This window comes from Ptychodera flava, chromosome 19, assembly GCF_041260155.1.
Source record: "Ptychodera flava strain L36383 chromosome 19, AS_Pfla_20210202, whole genome shotgun sequence".
Lineage (NCBI taxonomy): Eukaryota > Metazoa > Hemichordata > Enteropneusta > Ptychoderidae > Ptychodera > Ptychodera flava.
In genome coordinates, this window is record NC_091946.1 from 13,495,257 (window position 1) to 13,520,585 (window position 25,329).

The 25,329-nt window shown below is 36.4% G+C and overlaps 2 protein-coding genes across 2 annotated transcripts in view; one reads left to right on the forward strand and one right to left on the reverse strand.

Moving 5' to 3' along the window:
• Positions 1-1,579, reverse strand: part of LOC139118639 (4'-phosphopantetheine phosphatase-like) — a 23,847-nt gene extending 22,268 nt beyond the window's left edge. Inside the window, exon 1 of the mRNA XM_070682058.1 lies at positions 1,346-1,579. Within this exon, the coding sequence (XP_070538159.1) occupies positions 1,346-1,457 (112 nt within the window). The 5' untranslated portion in view covers positions 1,458-1,579. The remainder of the gene's footprint in view (positions 1-1,345) is intronic.
• Positions 1,580-1,980: 401 nt separating this feature from the next.
• LOC139118641 (uncharacterized) lies at positions 1,981-25,109 on the forward strand. The gene is made up of 5 exons (XM_070682061.1): positions 1,981-2,420; positions 14,558-14,694; positions 15,721-15,852; positions 19,552-19,642; positions 21,866-25,109. Exons 1-5 carry the CDS (start codon positions 2,333-2,335, stop codon positions 22,309-22,311), a joined length of 894 nt encoding a protein of 297 aa, XP_070538162.1. The 5' UTR covers positions 1,981-2,332; the 3' UTR covers positions 22,312-25,109.
• The last annotated feature ends 220 nt before the right edge of the window (positions 25,110-25,329 follow it).

Below are 25,329 nucleotides of genomic sequence, written 5' to 3' on the forward strand. Positions count from 1 at the left end.
TGATGATTATATATCAAGATACCTGAAAGATGAAGTTCACGGTCAGAATTACATTAATGATTGGGTTTAGAGCATGACTGCCTGTTGATATCACAACATACATATATCTGAGAAATTGAAAGAATTGGAATTGGCTGCTGCTAACAAGACTTTGGACAAATTTTGTCTGTTTTATGCTTGTGTTTATGACTGTCGCTGGTTTGTTCTCTTGCATGTAATTTTTACTGTTTCCATGGTGACATTTTGGTTGTAAATAAAAGTGTTTTTCCTATGTTACATGTGTGTGAAATTCCCATAAATCTTGCCAAATATTTGGGACTACAGCTTTTTTGCATATTGATTGTAGCCAATCTGTATCATCATTTTGAATTAGCCCAATTGCATACCTGTGCTACATAGCCGAGATCTATCTTTCACAGGTTGTCATATAACATAACCATTTATATATAATACTGAACCACTGGATCAATTAACGTATTGACCGCCAGTGTATGCCCACAAACTACTGGTACATGTAAGTCTTTTAAGGTTTCTCTTGGAGTCAATCTTGGAATGTATCGGAATTGTGTAAACCCCACAGTTACAGTCCCTTGCTTCCACATACAATCATTGAACTGATAATCAGATACAAGGCCTATTCGTTGACAGATGGAGAAAGATTTAGATTGGTATATATATACTGTTTAATGCAATCTAGGCCACAGCCAGCCGACTTGATACGAAAAATCAAATCTGTGCTCCAGCTGGTTGTTGGATACATTTTGTAATAACACTGTGATGGGGGTGGGGGTGTATGTGATGACCAGACTGTACATTGATTATCAACTTCTACTACCAGTATACTAATATAAATGTATTATTAATAAATTTGTCTCATAGCAGCAAATTTATTTCCCTGCATTGTTGTTATTTATTGTACTAGTCAAAGACTATATATCTGTTGATGGGCAATGACAGGAGGATAGGTTGCCTGCTTTTTAATAGATGTTATGTAATAAATTAAATAAATTAATCGACACTGAGTCATGCAATCACACACACACAGTGACACACGTTTAGTCCTATCATGGTCCTATGCTCCAGCTGTTTGGCATTGCAATGCGGTGCACTGTGTGTGAGACATGACCGGTTCATTGCAGCGAAAGGTTGATAACGTTCAGCATTAATGTGCTCTGTCTACAATGGGAAACAACACTGTACCCGGGACCCGGGACTCTTTGATACGTTGTACAGAACCATTTCTTCGACTTCATCTTAGTATGAAGATCAAATACACGCCATGGGTGATTGACCGTACATATATTGTCAAAGCATGCGGTAGGCGGTTCAAGGCTTCGGGACTTACCAATGTCAATTGCAAATCGCTTGGCATTTTGCAGGTTTCTGAAAACCTGGTCTGGTGGCAACTCGATGCTTCGAGCGTAACTTGAATCGTGGCTCGAATCAGCCTGTGCCATGACTATTGATCCAACTTCTGTGCGTAGGCATCGACCGGTTATGAAAATAGCACGATCAAACTCGAGCTGCACTGCAGCGGAGTTGAACAGCTGTAGTGCTAGTAGTGTACGCCAAGAAGTATAGTACAGTATTTTTAGCGGCCCATTCGTCAAGATATTTTTTTATAAGTTAAGATTTGATATTCGTCATTCATTCATAATAATTGAAAATAAATAAAGTGTTGATAGGAATGATAAAATTTATTATCATCAAACTGAATTTTCAAAAATCATCTTTCTCGCAGCGTTTTTAGGAACCAAAACTAGTGACGTCATCATATTTGGTAAACTTTGTTGATATAGCATAAAAATATATTATCTTATCATGATTTTATTTTCAAATTCGTCAATATTGCACCATGGTCTGCCATTTCAATTTTTAAGTAAACTACCACATTTTGGCACAGGGTTTGCTGAAACAATTATGATAATTTTTTTTCTCAGGCTAGGGAGTCCATTTGTCGAGGATCTCATTTGCACAGATGAGTAGTACATTAGAAAGTGAAGTTACGCGCTTTCTATTACCACTAGCGACTAGTACGGCTTTTGTTAACATCTTGCTGCGCGTAAGACAGGTTGGAATACAAAGGTTACGTAACTCCATAAGATTTTCTTCATTGTCGATGGGATCGCTTCACTTTTAATGAAGAATGTTCTTCAGCGACCAGAGAAATTCGCTGTGACCCAAACTCAGCTGGAGCGGTGGTGAAAAGTACTGTATACAAGTCTCGTCACACACATTGTCTATTTTTGACACCTGGCCGCCCAATAGCCTATGATTCAGAGCGTGGAAAATTTGGAGAATTGCCCGTAATACTGAACAGTTGGTCACGACAATGAATTTACAACTTGGACATCGTAGGGGAATACCTACAGCTGGTTTTCTAAGTGTGTTCATTATTACGTGTCTCCTTATTCGCCAAGGTAGGTAGAATAGCATTCACGCACGGGAAACCCGCATTTTGTTTCACCTATGGCGATTTCAACCAAAATAACAGTTCTATTTACCCCACTATTCTAACGAAAAAGTAAGAGAAAACAGATACCTACAAATGAAGAAAGTACGATGCCAGTCTTTGTGAACTCGAAATACCATCTTTTGTCTGTGTACCATAGCACTGGGGGAGCTGTTCTTCGTGATCGAAATGTGCGCATGAAAACCCTGGCCCATTGGGAGGCCAAACAAATCATAGGATATCACATATCCTATAAATTTCCTGGTAGCAAGCATGTGAAACTGATATGAGCCTGTATGTCTTTCTCGAATGGCAAACTTTTTGTTCTCAGTGCAGCCCCAAGGCAATCACAAGTATAATTGCATATTTATCCACAAATACACCAGTAAACCGTTATTTTAAGGATATTTGTACATGTACTCACATAAATACATACTATACATACATGCATGCATATGATACATACCCAGTACATACATACATACATACATACATACATACATACATACATACATACATACATACATACATACATACATACATACATACATACATACATACATACATTTATTTAAAAACAAAGATGACATAGCCCTTCATATTTTATGAGTGTATGAAGATATATATTTTGAAGACAGTGTTATATTAATACTTAGGAGAGATTTCTAGTTTGTAAGGTAGATACTTCAAAGCTAGATATATAGATAAAGAGATATTAAATTGAGAGATAGATTGGATGAATAAACAAATGGTAGGTGCCCAAAAGGATACAAGACAACATGCTGATATTGGATTACTCTTTGTTTATATTGTTTTAATTGATATGTTTATCTTACTAATAGGGCAGGGATTGAGGGAATTAAGCTATCAGATTTGAGCAGTTTTCTGATCCTTAGCTGTCAGATTCCATGGAATCCTAGGTCAAGCCACCGTCATTCACTGTTCCCACTGAATGGTGTGAGATAGTGAAAAGATGGTGACAGAAAGTGATTTGACACTGACAGTAGCTGCATTTTAATAGGGTTTTTAACCTATTCACCCCAATATTGCCTGTGGACAGGTCCTCACTCATCATTAATAACAATGTGGTTTGAGTCAATCCATGGTGGTAAATGGTTAAAATACTGAGTTAAATTTGCCTGGTATATAGGTCTACCAGATTGTTGTGGTGATCTGAACTTGCTCAGTGACACACTTTCACTTGACAAGGGACATTTGAAATGGATACCTTCATAACGAAATGAGTTTTTCAGGAATACATACTAGGTAAACTTTGAATTGAAATCCTTCAATTGTCAAATTTCGCTTTCATCAAAAAGCTATCTTAGCCAAAGCCATTAAGCAAAAGCTCTCAACTTGCTTTAAATGAAGGGAAGAGGACATCCAGTACAAATCTTACCACAAATGTCAGAGTAAAACATAGTATTGTTGCTTTTTTGAACTGATTTGAAACATGTGGAAGAAACTCAAGAGGATAGTAAAAGTAGCCCACTAGTCAGTGTGGCTTGACTGCCAGAAATAATGGGCGTTATGCAGATGTGCTGTAGAGACACTGAAGCATAATAAAATTCCAAACAACACTGACAGTACTGGTAATTGACTGCATGCATGCTTGGCTCTTCAGTAAATCTATTTTTGGAGTCCCATGTTATAGTAGGCATTGATCCAGTCGTGTTAGTACAAGAGATGACCTTATTCAGATTGGTAAAGATATCTCAGTTTGGGCTGACAAGTGTCGTAACTTTGGCATATCAGAATTGCAATGTTGTACTAGGCTGATAGTCAAATCAAAAGAGCTTGATTGCCATTGCAGAGAATGTAATCTAAATCTGACTTGGCATATGTCCTTCAAGTTGGTCTTGTGAATGGATGCATGGGGCACACTGTTACCATTGATAACCTTCAGACTTAACAGAAGTGGCCGTAAAACCCGCATCTCTCATGCATGCCTGGTTTCACGACTGTGTTCTACAGTCATTGATATCATCATTTACCCAGTGTGGTATATACCTAACTCGACAACGATGGGCATGGTTTAAACAGCAGGGTCAAGCAAGCTACATGTACAATGAGTCGGCCAGGGAACCAGAGCAATAGGACTTAACCATGTGCTTTGTAGTTACAGTGAGTTTGAAGTAATAATTTTTACATCTCATTGTTTTCCCTGAGTCTGTTGCTTTTCTTACTCAAATGGTAACTCACCCATGAGGACATATGAACAGAGGATAAAATATTGTGATTGCGGTGATAAAAATATTTTGGCATGAAATTGCTGTGACCGGTATTTTCATGTTTATAATTTTGTTGAAATGTAAGTATTACATAAGCTACATGTATCTATCAACAATTAGTTACCCAATTTTTATTAATTTTCAATTAATTATTCCAACCAAAATTGACAAAGTGTCCCTGTGCTCTGAGTTGATTTTACGTTTATGGTCCCATTGACAGCAATTGCCACTCCAAATATTTCTCCCAGTAGATTTTACTCAAGTGCCTCAAAGCTGCCATAAACATTTATTTCCCCGGTAACAGCTTCACTTACTATGTTACTGTCTCTTTGATTAACACTTGAACTCCTATGTGTGTATTCTACAGTTGTCAACATCACACTCTTGAAGTCAGGAGGGTGCTAAACGGTATCCATGCATCTTGTAATTTAAAACACTTTGACTTTTAAAGGGCAAAGATCATCTCTCAAGTGTGTATGCGATATATTAACACAACTGTTTGCACACTGCAGCATTGATAAGAACTTTTCATATTACAAAAGTTGATAGTAAATCAGTGTAAGTCAATAGGTTTGTTTGATAAGTGAATGAAGAATGATTTATTTCACTGATGTAGCTGACTATTAGGCCAAGAAAAATAAAAAAGTATGTTTCTCATCCTCACACGTCAATTCAGACCCGCCGTGTCAACATTTTTCCTGCTCATGAGGAAATAAAATGAAAAAAAAATGAAAACATATGCGACGATAGCACAGTGCTGTGTAAACAGAACTTGTAAACAAAATAACTGACACTAACATTCCGTTCAGAACTGTAGACAAATGTCACTGTTACATATTAAACTGTCAAAACTCTGCATTGCTGCACTTAAAGTCAAACCGCAGAAATGTTGCATCTTCTTGTTGGTCGAAGAATAAAATAAAATGAGAAGAAAAAACCTGCACCAACTCATCATTTTTGCAATATGTCTAGGATAAGAAACAAACTTTTTATATTTTCTTGGCCTTGCAGATAGCATCGTCAAAGCAAGAAAACATTGTGACACAAAATATGTGTACACATTTTATGACTGCATGTATTCATGCAAACTCACATTCAGCTGTATTTGATTTTTATCAAAAGATAGTCGGGTAACTTCAATTTTGCCAAGGTCAAAACTTGCCATAACACTGTCTCTTCAGTAGAAACTGACCTGTTGCTAAAATAATTATTTGTGGGAACAGAAAATATGGAACTTGAACAAATGACCTAACTTGACCTACAGTACAAGCATACATGTATACTATAGAGCATAAATCTTTTGAGAATCAACATAGGACTTGTGGGTTAATGTTGCAAGAGTACATGTACAATGTAGGTGTGACCCTGAAAATTTGCAATATGGTATATGTTCAGGTATTAATGTTACTAATCAATTCATTAATTAACAGTTTTTGTCTTTCATGATTATCAACACATGTGCATAAGCCTCCCTGATGATACACAACATATAGAGCTCTCCTTGACCCACCAGCTGAAAATATGCCTGGCATTTCTGACTGATTTACATACAGATAATCATCATACATGCACATACACGAAACGTAACAATTATTTATTCATACATTTATTTGTAAGCTGACAACAGCTTTCTTCTACAGCACATAAAACATGTACATCCATATTGATTATCTGATTCAAAATAATCTCCAATCTCCACAGCAAAGTCACTACAGAAATAGAGAAATTTTGATATATATATATATATATATATATATAATATATATATTGTTACGTGCAGAGAAAACGAACAAAAGGGTGAACTCAGCAGTTAACGTTTAAACAAAATTTATTACAAAAATAAAACTAATTGCTAAGTCAGGGATAGAGTACAAGCTTTAAAAGTGTACAGATTACTTATCTCAGCTGGGACGGCAAAGCTCCAGCAGTCTCAGAGTTGTAACAGTCAGTCGGATGAATGAACAGTCCTTTGGCTTGCAGGCTTGAAGCTGCACAAAGTCCACAGTATAAATCCAGCGTTGACAGTGAAGGTCTTGAAAAGTCTTGAGAATGACTACTGCTGGAGTTTAGTAACACACAAGAGACACGATCCCAAAAGTCTGACTGGAAGCTGTGCACGTCCCTTTTATAAAGGCATATAAGAACAATCTAGAACTTTTATTGACATGCTAATTACTGTTCTAAAATTATCTCCCTTACACAACTAATCAACTTTCCAGAACATTCCAAACATGACTAATTGAATTCAAGGTTGTGAGGTCATCAAGGGCAGTGACCTTGAGAATGTTCTAGACTAATTGAACTCAGGTCATGATGAGTGTGGGGGAAATGACCTACATAACACACCCCCTCTTCAAAAAAGAAAATTTTTCAAAGAAAAATCTTTCTTTTGGAAATGTTATCTTTTAAAAGATTTAAGTACTCGAATTTTTTTTTTTTTTCTAAAGTAAAACTTCTTGAAAGTGAACAACAATAAACTCTAAATACGAGAAGACAGTCTGCAATTAAATTGTCTCTGCCTTTGATATGTCTAATATCAAGATTAAACTCCTGTAACATTAAACTCCATCTTAGCAATCTCTGATTTTTGCCTTTAAATTTCTGCAGAAAACAAGAGGGTTGTGATCAATATAAACCACTATTGGCTGATTTGAAGAAGTAACATAAACTTCAAAATGCTGTAAAGCTAATATCAAAGATAAACACTCTTTTTCAATTGTAGAGTAGTTTCTCTGGGATTTGTTAAATTTGCGTGAAAAATAGCAAACAGGATGATCTACACCATGACTATCCTCTTGCAATAAAACAGCACCAGCAGCCGTATCACTAGCATCTACAGCTTATTTGAATGGCAAACTGAAATCTGATGCAGACAAGATTGGAGCACTTTGAAGTATGGCTTTAAGTGTATCGAATGCCTGTTGTTTTTTTCTGACAAAATTAATTTTACTTTTCCCTCAAGTAAATTAGTCAAAGGCTCAGTAATGGTGGAGAAATTTGGAAAGAATTTCATGTAGTAACCAGCCATACCAAGAAAGCGCATGAATTGTCGCTTGCACTTTGGTATTGGAAAACTTGAAATGGCACTGATTTTGGCACCAACATGTTTTACCGCACCCTCCCTACAGTATGTCCGAGGTAAGTTACCCTTGCCCAACCAAACTCAGATTTGGCAAGGTTGACAGTCAACATTGCTTTGCTCAGTCTCTCAAAGAACTTCCGCATGAGCTTGATGTGTTCCTCCCAGGTGTCACTATACAGGACTACGTCGTCAACGTAAGCTGCACACCCGTCTAGCCCGGATATGACGTCGTTGATCATCCGTTGGAACGTTGCCGGAGAGTTCTTCATTCCGAATGGCATCACCTTGTACTGGAACAATCCGTCTGGTGTAACAAAGGCGGATATTTCACGAGCACGATCCGTCAGAGGGACTTGCCAAAATCCCTTCAGTAGGTCAAATTTCGTCACATACTTGGCTTTCCCACTCGGTCGATGCAGTCATCAATCCTCGGGATTGGAAAGTGTCTGTCTTTGTTAAAGTGTTGACCTTCCTAAGTCCGTGCACATACGATAACTGTGATCTGATTTGGGAACAAGTATGCACGGCGAACTCCAGTTACTTTTACTGGGTTCAATAAAGTCATTGTCCAGCAGGTATTTGACTTCTTCCTGGAGATATTTCGCTTTTGTTGGATTCAGTCTGTATGGATGTTGTTTTACAGGCTTACTGTCCCCAACATCAACGTCGTGATAGATGACGTTTGTCCTCGTTGGAACATCTTGAAACAGGTGTTTATATTCGTGGAGCAGTTCTTTCACCTGTTGTTGTTGTTCTGGCTGGAGGTGTGCCAACTTTGTAGACTCCAGCTTCTCCAGGATTTCTGAGTTCTGAAGCTTGACCGAGCCCAGCTTTGAGTTTAGAGTATTTTCACTCAAGTCAGTTTCAGTATCACTATCTTCATAATGGTTTGAACTGACTGCACTGACAGGCTGAGTTATAGTAGGATTATCCCTATCCAAATATGGCTTAAGCATATTTATGTGACATAGCTGTTTTTGTTTTCGCCTGTCAGGTGTTATTATGATGTAATTTAAATCACTCAATTTCTTATCAATTAGGTATGGCCCAAAGTAACGAGCATGGAGTGGTTTGCCAGGAATTGGAAGTAGAACAAGAACTTTTTGACCTGGTTCAAACTTCCGTTTTGAGGTGCTTTTATCATATTGGTTTTCATTGACTGCTGAGATGACTCAAGATTTTCTCTGGCTAATTCACATGCTTTAGAGAGTTTTGTACGAAATCTGACACATATTGCAAAATATTCAGACAATCATCATCGTCTGATAGGAATTTCTCTTAATGAGCTTAAGTGGGCCACGGACTGTATGTCCAAATACAAGCTCAAATGGGCTAAAACCAAGAGACTCTTGAATTGACTCTCTAACAGCAAAGAGCAGAAAATGAATTCCTTCATCCCACTGCTTCTCTGTGTCAAAACAGTAGGTCCTAATCATGTTTTTCAAAGTTTGATGAAATCGCTCAAGAGCACCCTGACTTTCTGGATGATAGGCGGATGACCTATACTGTTTAATGCCTAGCTGATCCATTACTTGTTGAAAAATACCAGACATAAAGTTGGAGCCTTGATCGGACTGGACACATTTAGGGAGGCCAAATAAAGTGAAAATTTGACTAAAGCTCTCACTATAGTCTTTGTCTTTATATTTCTCAGTGGTATGGCTTCTGGAACCGAGTTGATGTACACATTATTGTCAGCATGTACTCATTTCCTGATCTTGTTTTGGTAGGGGCCCAACACAGTCTATTAGTATCCTACTAAATGGTTCTTGAAATGCAGGAATTGGCTGTAAAGGGGCCTTTGGAATGGTCTGATTTGGCTTTCCTACCATTTGACATGTGTGACAAGTTTTACAGAAATGTGCTACATCCTGCCTGAGATTAGGCCAATAAAAGTGACTGAGAATTTTATGATAAGTTTTCCTTACTCCCAATGACCAGCCCAGGGCGTTTCATGGGCAGGCGCAATATTTCAGCACGATAGGACTTTGGAACCACAATTTGATGTTTTATAGCCCAATCGTCATCAACCAAGACATCTGGAGGTCTCCATTTACACATGAGAATACCAGATTTTGTATAATAGGAAACAGAGCTATCTGAAGTTTTATCTTCATCATCTACCCTGTCAAACAAAGACAAAATATCTGGGTCTTTGTGTTGTTCTGCAATGAGATTTGATCTAGAAAATGCCTGACTTTGGTCAGCAGAAGTTTTACTGGAAGTTTCAAATCCACGAGGGATAACGGAATGCTCCGTGTCAAACACCTGACTGAGAAAGGTGTCATTTAAGTCAACATCTGTGACATTATTTTTGAGAGTATTTTGATTCTCAGAAGTTTTCTTTGACATGGCTCGAGTAATGGCACATGATGGGAAAAGGCGGGAATGTCTTCCTCTATTGGCTCTGGATTTTGATCTAAACTAGGATTATCAGTCACAAGTGGATTAGTAATGACCTTGTCCCCAGCAAGGTCGTTTCCAGAAGAAGGTGAATCCCTTCAAAAGGCAAAAAAGGCCTAATACCTAAAGCCACAGGTCCAGAAACAAAGTCCGAAGACAAATAGACATTATGGAGAGGAACAGGAATGTAGTCATTACAATCTACCCCCTTAATAAGAACTTTAGAACCTGAAAATGACTTTTCAGAAAACGGCAGGGTATCTGCCAACAAAAGAGACTGGGAAGCCCCGGTATCTCTTAAAATTTTGACAGGGGTAGCGGAAGAGAAATCACTAGAAAGTGATATAAAACCATCATGAATAAATGGTTCGAAAATACCCATAATGCTATCTTGAGAAGAATTGACCTTGACCTCATTAATTGGGGATAAGAGGGGTTTAACCTCAGAAAATGTGTTGCACACATTATTAGACTCTAATTGAGTTGATGAAGAAATAAAGCCGGTTGGCTTAGATCCACTTTGACCACTTTGACCTTCACGTTTTCTTTTCAATTTGAAAACACTCTGACATTAAATGGCCGTCTTTCTTACAATAATTACAGAAAGTGTACCAAACTGTTTGTCAGAAGGAGATTGAGACTTGGGATCTGATGATGTGGGAGTGTTACTTGAACTCTGTGAACTGTTGTCATTTGATTTTCTACTGTCCTTTGAAAAATTCTTGGATGAAAAGGAGGAGTTAAATTACTCATTTACCTGCATTGTTTCTGTAGGAAAAGGACTGGGATGGTTTGCTGAGAAATGAAGATTTGTGGGTCAATGAATAATCATCGGCCAAACGTGCAGCAACCTCTAATGTATCTGCCTTTTGTTCATTGATAAACGTCTTGATGTCACTCCGAATGCACCTCTTAAATTCCTCAATCAAAACAAGTTGTCGTAATTTGTCATAATTCTGACTGACCTTTCCGAAGAACACCAACGATCAAACAGTTGTTCTTTTGTTCGAGCAAATTCAACGTAAGTTTGATCTTTCACCTTCTCACAATCCCTAAATTTCTGACGGTAAGCTTCAGGCACCAACTCATACCCTTGAGAATTAATTCCTTCACAGAATCATAATCTGAAGCCTGCTCTACTGACAACTGAATGTAAATTTCTCTGGCTTTACCCACCAAAGCACTCTGCAAAAGCATAGACCAGGACTCCTTAGGCCAATTCAGACTCTGAGCAATTTTCTCAAAATGGAGAAAATATTTATCAACATCCTTTTCTTGGAAAGGGGGAACTAACCTGAAATGCTTAGTGATGTCAAAATTGTCTGAAGGGAAGAATTTTCCTGACTTTCCAAGCTCTAAACGTCTCATTTCTAACTGCAGTCGGTGTTCAGCTAATTCTCTTTCCTTTTCTTTTTCCTCTCTTTCTTTCTCCCTTTGTCTTTCTTCCATTTGCAATTCTTTTTCTTTCATTTCCAATTCCCTCTCTTTCTGTCTTTCTTCCATTTCTAATCTTTCCTGCCTTTCTTTTTCTTTCTGTCTTTCTTCCATTTGCAATTCTTTTCTTTCATTTTAATTGCATTTGTATTTTTTCTTTTCTAATGCCAATTTTTTAAGCTCCAAATCTGCCTGAATTTCTAATTCTAATTTTTTGAGTTCGAAGGAAGACTCAGGCTCATAATCTTTTAAGGCAGACTCTTCAAAATGGCCAGAATTAACTAAATGTTTTGCAATGTGGTACTGTATTTCCCGCTTGCGCATAGATCTTTTGACATCTACTTTAAGGAAATTGGCCGTGCAATGAGGTTGTCCTTTTTGAGGGAATCAAATGCGTCCTGATCAAGGTCATCCATAAATTCGTCTGGCTTGAATTCCGCCATGATTGAATTTCGCTGAGTTCACAGTATACAGTAGTTTTGAAAAGGCAGGCAAAATGTTGTCAAACGGCTCAAAATATTCGTCTCCCGGACGAGCCCCCAATTTGTTACGTGCAGAGAAAACGAACAAAAGGGTGAACTCAGCAGTTAACGTTTAAAACAAAATTTATTACAAAAATAAAACTAATTGCTAAGTCAGGGATAGAGTACAAGCTTTAAAAGTGTACAGATACTTATCTCAGCTGGGACGGCAAAGCTCCAGTCTCAGAGTTGTAACAGTCAGTCGGATGAATGAACAGTCCTTTGGCTTGCAGGCTTGAAGCTGCACAAAGTCCACAGTATAAATCCAGCGTTGACAGTGAAGGTCTTGAAAAGTCTTGAGAATGACTACTGCTGGAGTTTAGTAACACACAAGAGACACGATCCCAAAAGTCTGACTGGAAGCTGAGCACGTCCCTTTTATAAAGGCATATAAGAACAATCTAGAACTTTTATTGACATGCTAATTACTGTTCTAAAATTATCTCCTTACACAACTAATCAACTTTCCAGAACATTCCAAACATGACTAATTGAATTCAAGGTTGTGAGGTCATCAAGGCAGTGACCTTGAGAATGTTCTAGACTAATTGAACTCAGGTCATGATGAGTGTGGGGGAAATGACCTACATAACAATATATATATATATATACCGTATATATATATATATGTGTGTGTATATATATAATGCTATTTTGGTATGGTATGTACATAGTTCAATGTATCAGGAGATATATTTCTTCTAACATACAATAATGTTGATGTGCATCGCTCCTGAAAATAACAATCTTCCAGGTCAGAGACCAGTTTACGTCCAAAAATTATGTTTGCCAAATGATTTCTTCCGGTACTCAAGGGTACTTAAAACGTTGATCATGAAAATATTATTATGTTTTAATGGCATCATTAACAGCAAAATTTTGCAAAATAATGAGATTTTTACAAATGTGAAAACAAGTTAATGGTTTTTATATAGGATAGGTTTACGGAAACAATTTTTTTTTTGTTTGGCCATATTATAATAGGAGCTTCAGACAGCATGCATCAGAGACTCAAGGTGTCAAATACCGGTATTTTACAAGAGATAAAGCACAATATGGACTTGAATAGTCAGCCAATCAATTTGCAGTGAATGTTATCCAGTTGATAGTAATATAGTTACGTCCAGCTACATACCGTACACATAACCAATTAGTGATATGAAGAAAATGAAATTACTTTTTAAAAGTCTATATATTGAATGAAATTATGTTTTTATCCTTATATATAATGTTATATTGACTGTATTCTGAGGAGTATACTAGCTGGGAAAAGTTGCCATGCCTTCCCAGGACCATAGGACTGAAGTTAGTTTCAGGCTGTAACAGGTGACCTGTGGTTAACCACTGAGGAACTCTGGTTCAAATATTAAACTGAGGAAGCATGGTAACTTTTACCAGCTCACTGTTTTTAACAAAAAACACATTTGAGCAATATGGGTAATGGGTCTCACATACGTAGGATTATCACCGGTATTGTTGAAGGTCAATGACCTTTGGAGAGATTGATCGTGGTTCAGTCACCAACCACCTGTTTTTTTTTCTTAAGCTACAGCTGTGGTTTGAACTTCTGTCAAAGAATATCGTACATACATGTAACTTTAGCTTTTATGAAAAAATATAAATAATGTTAGGTATATCATATCATAGTAAAATATTGGCTGACCAGCAGCAGATAAAATACTTGTTAAAAGGCAGAGGATAGAAACTGCAACAAGTTAAAATTTTACAGTAAAATACTGACCAACCATAAAACACTTGCAAAATCGCAGAGAATAATACACTGTAATGTTGTTTTGGGTACAACCCTTTGTCAGCAATTATATGTCATATGTGCGTGATGACCTGGGGAGAGGAAATTTCAGTTCCAATTCAGTTTGCTCAAGAGGGAGTTGAACTCAGCACCCTCTGTCCGCAATAAAATTTATAAACGTACTGCTGAGACTAGAAGACACTGTACAGTAATTTTGTACCTGTGAGAAAAAACATTAGCGCACTCTCTAATTCTGAACTATAGCCAGAAATTACTACCCGTTTCTTTAGAAGTCTTTCTCCGGGGATAAACCGCATGCACATCTGGTATTTGTGGGTACAGTCCAACCCTTTCCCACCCTATGGATATTAATCACTTCTCAGCTGCCTGCAATGGGTTTAGCCAGGAATTTGAATGGACCATGGTACAAACAAAACTACGTGCACAAATGCACATAGAAAATACCTGTTTTCCCTTACGTGTTAGTGTGTGGATTTGTTCATACATCACCATCACATGATCTCTTGGATGTACAGTCTGTAGAACACCATGCATCATTTCCATTCTGGATTAAAACCATAATGAAGCAGTCAATTTTCAGATAAGAGGCTCTTTTACAGTAATGCAGAGATGTGGTAACACAAAACATATTTCTTAACTGGCATCACATGCCTTGTTTTATAGGCCTTGCTTCTGGTCACTGCCCTGAGTGCAATGGTTACATCTGTAAATGTGTGTCAGTAATTCACAACAGGACTGTTTCATCTGAAGCCACCTTACAGAACTGTGACAACCCCATTGCTATTACATTTATGATTGAGGTAAGTTTACCAATATTCTTAATAATCGAGACATATTTTGTGAGAATACTTTTTCATAACAAATATATGCAAATCACATGTTAATTTATGGAAATTAATATGCAAATTGGACATTTGTCTGCAACTTTAAACCATAGAGAACACAGTAATAGTCTATAAATATTTAACAGGACGAAAGTAATGAAGTGTGCATGTACATCACACAGGCTAAAATGTTTTTTAATGAAGTGTGCAATTAACACATACGGGACACCTGCTTGATCAATTATGTAGTTCATGTATGTGAAGTGTTGGACAACTTTGACACAACATGGAAAGCTTACTAGAAATTCTTTTAGTACTGAAAAATATTAAAGTTGCCAGGGAGAAATGAAATTATACTATTTTGAAACCCAGAAAGAAAAGGACAGAGAGGCCTTAATCCCTGAATTTTCTGTGAATAGTACACTCCTGGAAAGTCATTGAAAGCTGGAGTCGTCAATTTTAACCCTTTGAGCGCTAAAGTCAATTTTTGTCACCTTTATCAAATAAACCACAGCCAATTTTTTTTCTGATTTTGCCAAAATTTTGATAAAAAACTGTAGCTAATGAAATGTGATATCACTTTTGTCCAAAATTATGAAAAAAACTGTCAGAAAAGTTCACAAAAATTGGTAAAATATTGCATAAAATTTTGGTGGGAATAGTCTTGTAAGGTAAAATTGATTCCTGTAAAGTCTTGCAAAGTTGATATTCCACCTGCGATTTTCCAAAATGACAAAATGATCAATCAGGGTAAAACTTATATAAGCTTATAATATGTAATAATATATGTAATAGTGATAAATCGTAAAAATGATTTGTTGAAATTGGTAGTTCGGACCTAAGAAATTGAAATTTCCTGAAAAGTCCCATGTGACTTTTGATTGTATGGATCCTGCAACCATATCATGGAGGATAATTAGGTTAAACCAACTGTTGTACTGGTAATCATAGTCAAGGTCATGTTTATTTATCAGTTCTGTTTGTGTTCATTTATCGATACAGGTGACTTCATTCAAAGTAAATATGCTACACACATTCAGCAATGAAGATGAAACATTGGAGGTAGATCGCTGGGATGGCTTTCGTCTCCATGTCAAACTGATGATGATCAGCCCTTCCAAGGTCAAAGTCATGGTAAGCTGTAAAATAAAAAAAAAAAACCAAAAAACTGTTCTGTTTGCTGTTTGACACATTACATCAACGCATATCACTAAACAGTGGTTCAAGATCACCCAGTCGTTTTTGTTATTTTATTATTGTTCCTTGGACCTGATAAATTATTTATTTACCTCAAGTAATACTGATTATTGGACCTGTTTGTATACCCTGTAATAAAGATATCTATGATTAAGGTTAATAATGCTTTGCAGTTTTCAATTATGTGAGGAGAATTGAAAGACTTAGCCTTGGAAAGTTAGTATTTATTCATACACAAATGAGTTCTCAAAGTTTCATGAAAAGGATAATATTGACTTTTAATTGTGTGAATGGCCTTTACCATTAGCCTGGCTAGTCATGACAATAGTGACATGAAATTAGTTTTTTCTTCACAGACACTGTTTACTATTCAGTGACATTTTTTTAGTCCCCACGGACACCGTCCGGGGGGACTTATAGGTTTGGTCATGTCCGTGCGTGTGTGCGTGTGTGCGTGGCGTGCGTGCGTGCGTGCGTCCGTCCGTCCGTCCGTTCACGCAGATATCTCAGAGATGCCTGAAGCGATTTCATTCAAACTTGGTACAAGGATTACTTCATATGTCATACAGATGCACGTCGATTTGTTTTGTGATACGATCCAATATGGCTGCCAGGCGGCCATTTTATTACGATTTTTTCATGTACAGAGCCATAATTCAGGCATGTTTCAACTGATTTTATTCAAAGTTGGTACAAGGACATTGACCAGTGTCATAGATATGCACGTCGATTCTTTTGTGATACGATCTAATATGGCCGCCGTGCGGCCATTTTGTTACGATTTTTTCATGTACAGAGCCATAACTCAGGCATATCTCAACCAATTTCATTCAAAATTGGTACAAGGACATTGACCTATGTCATACATATGCACATTGATTTGTTTTGTGATACGATCCAATATGGCCGCCAGCAGGCGGCCATTTTATTACGATTTTTTCATGTACAGAGCCATAACTCAGGCATGTTTCTACAGATTTTATTCAAAGTTGGTACAAGGATATTGACCAATGTCATAGCTATGCACATCAATTTGTTTTGTGATACGATCCAATATGGCCGCCAGGCGGCCATTTTGTTACGATTGTTTCATGTACAGAGCCATAACTCAGGCATATCTCAACCAATTTCATTCAAAATTGGTACAAGGACATTGACTTATGTCATACATATGCACGTCAATTTGTTTTGTGATACGATCCAATATGGCCGCCAGGCGGCCATTTTATTACGATTTTTTCATGTACAGAGCCATAACTCAGGCATGTTTCTACAGATTTTATTCAAAGTTGGTACAAGGACATTGACCAATGTCATAGCTATGCACATCAATTTGTTTTGTGATACGATCCAATATGGCCGCCAGGCGGCCATTTTGTTACGATTGTTTCATGTACAGAGCCATAACTCAGGCATATCTCAACCAATTTCATTCAAAATTGGTACAAGGACATTGACCTATGTCATACATATGCACATTGATTTGTTTTGTGATACGATCCAATATGGCCGCCAGCAGGCGGCAATTTTATTACGATTTTTTCATGTACAGAGTCATAACTCAGGCATGTTTCTACAGATTTTATTCAAAGTTGGTACAAGGACATTGACCAATGTCATAGCTATACACATCAATTTGTTTTGTGATACGATCCAATATGGCCGCCATGCGGCCATTTTGTTACGATTTTTTCATGTACAGAGCCATAACTCAGGCATATCTCAACCAATTTTATTCAAACTTGGTACAAGGACATTGACCTATGTCATACATATGCACATTGATTTGTTTTGTGATACGATCCAATATGGCCACCATGTGGCCATTTTATTACGATTTTTTCATCTCCTGAACTACAACTCAGACATGTATCAAGCGAATTTATTCAAAAGTATTTTTATCACAGACCTAATGAAGAGGACTCTATCCTCTCTGAGGACCTGTAATCAAAGCACCCATTAACAAGTGGGGACTGTGTCATCAACGATGACTTGTTTCTCATGAATTCTCTTGACATCTTAGGAAATTAAATTTCTACAGACAGATTCTTCAGTTTGATGGGGGGAGGGGGGGGGAGAAACAATTGACATCTGCAAAATTAATTTTTACGAAAGTCAACACATTTTTTGTGGGACAGCTTTTTACTTCCTCTTTTCAACAGTTTTAATTTATTCTAGTATTGTATACATCAGATTATGTAGCTGAAATCCCCCATCATATCTTTTTTGAGGTAAAACAGGGGCTAACTGATGTCAGTAAAATAAAAAAAAATTAATTTCAATATACAAAAGAGTCAACATTATGTCAACTGCCGGCCATGATGACAAAGACCCTTATCATAGCAGTTAATGCGATCTCCATTAAATGAGATATAGGACAAAAGTGATGACTCCAAAAAGTTTTTATTTGGAGTCTCAACCATACTATCAATTGAGAAGGTGTTTTACAGTATAGTGCACTTTATTACTCAACATTTGATTGGACAAGCAACCTCGGAAAAAGGTCTTCTTTCAAGTCCTTTAATGTTCAGTTTCTTGTCAAGGCTTTGTAAAGACCCCATCCACTAACATTTTGACATGTCAAGTGTATCATGTATATCATGTAATGCATCATTTACCATATAAAAATATCTGGCATCATCATTGTTTGTCTTACCTGTTGGTTGTGAATATGGATTCTTCCTTATTTCACCCAACTTTTGTAAAGCATGGTTACCATTTAGAATGGTATAACAAATGAACTTTATAGATTTAAGGACACTTGTAATAAATATATCATTACAAATAGAGAATGGCAAATTTGTAGCTTTTCCACATCAGGATCAATACCAGAATGTCTTGTGTGATATAGAGTGAACAATGGTTTTGTGATGCGTAGTCAACCAAGACTTGGTGTAGATAAACTCACCCATTTGCTGTGGTGTAGTATATATTACATGTAAATGCCCAAGGCAGTTTGCAGCTTTTTTGGTAGTGTGGATGGTCTATTCCATTTGCTCTAGAGCAATGAATGTAGACACCCCAGGCTGTTTTTTTTGCTGTTTTGAGGGTACAAAAAACAGACTGGAGAATTCAAGTTTGGCAGGGTACATGTATCAGTTATGTCTCTTCCAATAGTTTTTTATCTCAAAGGTTACTTTCATGTTAATTTCTGTCTGGAGGCCGGAATGTTTTCAGTTGTGCAGCCTAAAGTGTCTACTAACTTGAACATGTTTATACCGGTATAACTTTAAATGCTTTCATTATCCGTCCAAGAGAGTGTTTCCTTTAGATGTGGCGTGCTTTAAAAACAGAACATTGTGTGTGTTTAAAATAAAAAATATTACCATTAATTATCAACTATTGTATTTGCCATATTGAAATTTTAAAAGACAGTGAGTATTAAAGATATGCTCTTTTTGCTGTGCATGTGATTATGTTTTATTTCATTTTCAACAGTGAGTTCATATAATGACTACATAGGAGCTTATCAGCAGCAAAGTATTTTTTTGATGATTGTTCAAATCTGTTTGCCTTTTTGTCATGTAGGGCACTTCCACTTTTATTGTATTAGTTAGTAGCCTGTGTGTTTCTGTGCAATTTGAAATATACCAGTATTGTCTTAACCTCAATATGCTTTCTCTATCTCATCAACAGGCGAACTTTAAAATATTTGAAAAAGAACAAGCTGTTATATTGGATAGATCATTCGACATCAATCGACATGATTGTTCTGTTTTGCAGTTTGGTAAGTTTTTTCCAGTTTATGTATAATTTTGTTTGACATTTGAATTTTAGTCCAGCCATGAATGAGAACGCATACTTTACAATGTGTTTTGTATATGCTAGAATAATAGTTTTCATTTCAACATACCTTAACCCTTTCACCACTATGGTTTTTCCCAAATCCATTGTTTTCAATGGTAAAGTTGGACCGTATACAGGGAACTGGGGGTGAAAGGGTTAAGGAGGAATCTGTGAATGCAAAGACGTAATTGTTTCCTGCAATAAAAGCACTGAACACATTATCAAAAATGCATCTATTGTCCTCCACGCAGAAATTGAAGAAATGCGCCATAATCATATAGTGTTTCGGAAATGCATATAACCGTACTGTGTAAACACCTGTTGTAAACTGTATTGAGTAACAGTTCTTACTCGGTTGAACAAACTGGTAATCAATTATCGTAATGAGATTTCACAACGTTACAGTCAGCATAGTCATTTGCCAGTAAATGGCATTGGCTGCATACATTATCTCAATTGGATTCGTTGATTATGTAATTTTTCAGTTTAGGTAAATTATAGCTCAAGGATATTTATTTTTAATGACATGAAGATGTTGATGTGTTTTCATGATCAGTTACCAATGAAAGTCCCTTGTTCTGTATCTTCTCATAGAGTTTATCAGTAAATTTGGCATCTTTAGCAATATATATATCAAGCAAACTAGCTCATGCATATATCTTCACTTACAGTTTCAATTGTGTAAACCTACACTTGCCCTCTGATATTCATATAATCTTATTTCAGACAGAATAATTCAAAGATGATCTTAACTTATCAGCAACCAAATGTCACAGAGCTTTTTGGACTGTGGCAAGCACTTACTAATGGTGCATCATTATGCTTGGCTACTATTTAATGGCCATTTATCAAGTATGTATAGGCAACAAAAACCTAGCTCACAACTCTGCGCCTCAATCTAGGAATTTCTTAAAATTTCTTTGTGTCAGCCTTATACCGATCAGTACGTGTAATTTGTTAGATTTTCTCGCATCAAAGATAAAGATCTTGAGTTGGTGGCAATTATTTAGCTATTAGTGGGTATTACCCTGTATGTACTGATGACACTTCCATGTAGCTCTTATAAAACATGAAGAAAACGAAAAAAAATTTCTGAAACCAGTGTGGAGATTTTTCTTCCATGCTAGAGGTTGTTCTTTCCAATGACTACAAGTTTTGTCATTGATTATAAGAACCCATGAGGTCTAAGATACATACCAGTGTCTTCAAATGTTATTTATAGTGTAAGCCAGAAATAATGCTATCGAAGTTTTTGCATATTATGCCTGTATGCAGGGCACGAGCAGACATTTCAACAGCTGACCTCACACTGTATATTGATGATCACAATAAAATTAATACTTTCGCAAGCAACGAAAATAATATAAGTAATATCGGACTATTAACAAAAATAATAACATTAATACAAGTTACAAAATTGATACAAACTAAACAAAACATAATCAAAACAGCTTCAAAAATGTCATCTCTGCCCCATGAAACAAGCTAGCAAAGCAAAATCAGTCGAAAACAAACTTCAGAAAACACACTAGTGAAATTCAACCAATTCAACCTGGTATATATTAAGGTAGTGTGTGCCTTGAAAGTGAAAGACTTAAACTTTTGCTCAAAATTTCCTCAGGGAATCTTTCAACCATTGTCTTTCAAAATCAAGAATAAAATCAGGGGTCGCTGGAAATTTTAGCACCAGAGAAACAAATTAATATTGGAAATTCAAAATGGCTGCCATCCCTGTGTTTACTCGATGGAGAAAAATAAAATTTTCGAATTTTGAAAAACTAGGATGGTGAAAATTTTTCTTACACCAAGAGCTTTAAAATGAACCCCCACAAGTGGTATATCAGAAACAAATTCTAAAAGTTTGAGAGTCTGAAAATCTATCCCTGAGATGCGTTTTTACTTATTGACAATTCCTCTTCTGAGTTTTTCCTTGTGAAGTAACAGGGCATGAAGCCATCTAATGTTGTCAGAATGCCCTTTTGTGAAAATGCTGTGCAACAAATATTTTTTCAAACGAAATGAATGAAAAACACTGCGATTTTAATAGGAAAACACACCCACACCAAACAAACCCTCTTTTGAAAATTTTCCTAGGGAGAGAATTATACTTGTTGATGTCATTTTTATTTTATTTGTCATCTTTGTCCATTTTCATACTCCTCAGGTGGTATGAGTGATGGTGGCAAGATCGGAATTGCAATTGTGGTGTTGGTTTTGGTCATCGCAGTCATCATAGCTTTGATCGTGCTTTATCAAAGGAACTACATCTGTGCAAAGAAACCGCCTCTTGTGGAAATGATGGAGGGTCCAGCCAGTTCCGAACCTTACCAAGAAGGGCCGTCAGAAGCTACACTACGAGTGGAATACAAAGCTAACAAGGCTTCTGTGAAAAGCGAGGGGAAAGATGAAATTATCACAAATGCAAATGCTCAGTCCACTGAAGCACTCAACACGGCCATATCCCGGCCGCGGCCAAAATCAACCAAGGTAGCCGGATCAGGGTCAGCATCTGCCCCCAGTGTAGCCATCTTGGAACCCTCGACATCCTCTTCCAAAACTACGGGTGCTATTCCAAAAGTAAGGTCCGCACAGACATCATCATCAAGCTAGTGACCCTTAACCTCACAAAGTGCTGTCATTCAACGTCAATCATGATCATTTCAATTCAGTTCTTCAAGCACAAATTCATTTTCTCATTGAGTTGTTGTTTATTTATTGACCAGGTACGCTGATGTAGTCAGCGGGCCGTTCCTAATTTAATATTTATCCCTTCTTTCATTCACTTACCCTGTATTAATGAACTTCCTATTTTTGCACTGTTTTCTCCATCCATAGAAGTTTTGAAGCCATTTGTCCGGACATCCATGCTCTCATGCATCCACTCTTCATTGATTTAAATTTCCTCACTGGAGTAACTTAAAAACTAAATGAAATTCATTCATCATTCTTACATTAATTATGCAGTCACCCATTCATTGTCTCATTGCTCCATAATTACATGAGGATCATCATGTCTATCACCTTCACTTTCAATTTCAAGCAGTTATACATTCTTTCTGTCTTCCACAAAAATTGTTTCAATCACTTGTCATGTCATACTAAAATCATCCATCAGGATTTTATTTTGCACTTACCCATATACCGTACCATCCTGCCTATAGTACCCACAACAATAATTTTCTCACATTATATTGAAGCATTTTTAATAAAAATTCTCATAAATTTTTTAATTTGCCAATTCTTCCAAACCATTTTGTCCAAGTTTTGTGAATTTAGCTTTTAACAAGGAACTTATTTTATTCAAAAACTGTTATTGTACCATAACTGTTTAACTTGAAACTTTTACCGACATTTTATCTTTTTTTGTTTGTACAGAATAATATTTAGCCTAAGTTACAAATTAACAACTTTTATGCTGCTAGAATTGATGTTTGTTGCTTGACCTTACATCAAGAATTTTGTTGTAAGAAGACTTCCTTCCATGACAACCTGTTCTTGCACACTAGAATGCATCACCACAGATATGTTTACAAAGATGTTATTTTACCCACAATGCACTGTCTGACCCCTTAGCCTGATGTAAAATGTCATCACAGCAATTGGACCATGCTGATGATTAGTAGCGTGCTTGTTTTTCATTTATTTCTTCAACTGCCAAGGTTTTAAGAAATTTGGACTGCAAAATTCATATTTGCATCATTTTAAGCTCTTTATCACATATGTTAGAAAAAATTTTGATGGATGGATGAAAAATTTTTGCAAGAAAAAGATGACAATCACAAAGGCTTGACAATGACAATTCTTCAATTGTTAACAGTATCAAAAGTTAACAATTGAGACTGCAAATTTAAACTTTCATGGGGATTGGTATACCAAACCGTATTTTAATGTGGCTATACCCTTCTGTATTGCTGATCACAGTGATTCTACCTGCCTTAAAAAATCACAGGTTATAATAAACCATATCACAAAGTTGCCGTCCTGTTAGAAATTTCTTAGATATTTCTTGTGTATATTTTGAATACTAAAGCAAAATCTGAAATCCTCTTTTACCCTTATCATATTGTCAAACTGAGTGTTAAAATTTCATGAGATATTTCTCCAACTTTAAAATATTTGCTGATCGAAAATGACTATTCTGAGGAAATTTGTACAAACGTGAAATCTCAATTTAACCTTTACCTAGTGTGTATTTACTTTACATTGTAGCTATGGAAAGCTGCATTGGATATGGTAAACAGGATGGTATTAAATGTATACTGTCACCTGTTCCAATTTTGCCACAGTTATCGTGGAAAGAGAAAATCTAATAAATCACAGATTTTCAGTGGGTTGCCGCTTTTTAAAAACAGCGCCCTCACATGGGCATTTTGAATACCAAGGTATACCTCTTTGACCGTATATGGGCATATTTAGATTACAGGTGACTGTATACCTTTAAGCCATGATCTGGTAAAAATTTTATCCAGATCTACCACAATTTTGATATGTGGACGTTTAGTGTAAATTTTGCAAAGATTTACTGACAGACAATCTTGACATGATCATTTCAAAAGTAACAGATTAATTGTGAATTTAAGTTTGACATTTATGTTTTACAAGAGGAAAAGTTCTCCACCGTGTGAGAAGTTGTCTTTGTAGAAAACAGAATAACATGTATATTTCCTAATTTCCTAAGGTTTTGACATGGTATGCTACATGCCTTACAAGACAGCCTTTAGTAGATTTTGTGAACTAACTGTATAATTATGCTGTGTATTTAATTAATAATGTAGATATCCACTCTTTGACTAGACTAAGTGTGCTTTGCTTGCTTCAAATAATATGATTGACCATCTGATTACAAATTTGGGCGTCCATGGCACAGTGTTGAGGAAGGATCAAGATTGAATAGGAGATATTTTTTCAGGAAACGAATTAGACTCAGCTTTATTCTTCTGGTATCATTGTACAATTTTTTTTTAGATTTTTATAGGTTTTGATACTCTACATGTACGATTAAGGTAGAATGCGCCTCTGGGACAGATAGTCACACTGTCAAATTTCTGCAATTATTTTCTGATGTACCACTTGTGAAGTTGTGGGAGCTCATTTAAAGCTCTTTGAGAAAGAAAAACTCTGACCATCTTGGTTTTTTGAAAATCGAAAAGTTAATTTTTCCCCATAGAGTTAACACAGGAATGGCGGTTAATTTTTCCCCATAGAGTTAACACAGGAATGGTGGCCATTTTGAATTTCAAATATTGCAAAATGTTTGGTAATTATTCTCTAGTTCCAAAGTTTGCATGGTGACCCCTGATTTTTATTCCTGATTTTGTAAGAGAATGATTGAAAGTTTCATTCAAGAAAGTTTGAGCAAAAGTTTCAAGTCTTTCACTTTCGAGGCGCATACGACCTTAACAAATTTTGGCACCAATGGATGCCAACCCTTTAAGTTTGATAAACAAATTATGATATCAAAATCGATGAAGATTTACGTAACTGAGATTAGTTGATTAAGAAAACAGCAGACAATTCTCATTACTATGACAGCATATGACAATATTTAACAATTTCAATCAGTGACGTCTGAAAATTGAATACCAAAGACTTTCTCTCTGGGTTGTAAATATTTCTTTAAAGTAGATT

Coding starts and splice junctions, on each gene's coding strand:
- LOC139118641 (XM_070682061.1), top strand. CDS start 2,333: ATGAATTTACAACTTGGACATCGTAGGGGAATACCTACAGCTGGTTTT. Junction 2,421..14,557: donor GTGTCTCCTTATTCGCCAAG/GTAGGTAGAATA, acceptor CTTGTTTTATAG/GCCTTGCTTCTGGTCACTGC. Junction 15,853..19,551: donor CTTCCAAGGTCAAAGTCATG/GTAAGCTGTAAA, acceptor TCTCATCAACAG/GCGAACTTTAAAATATTTGA.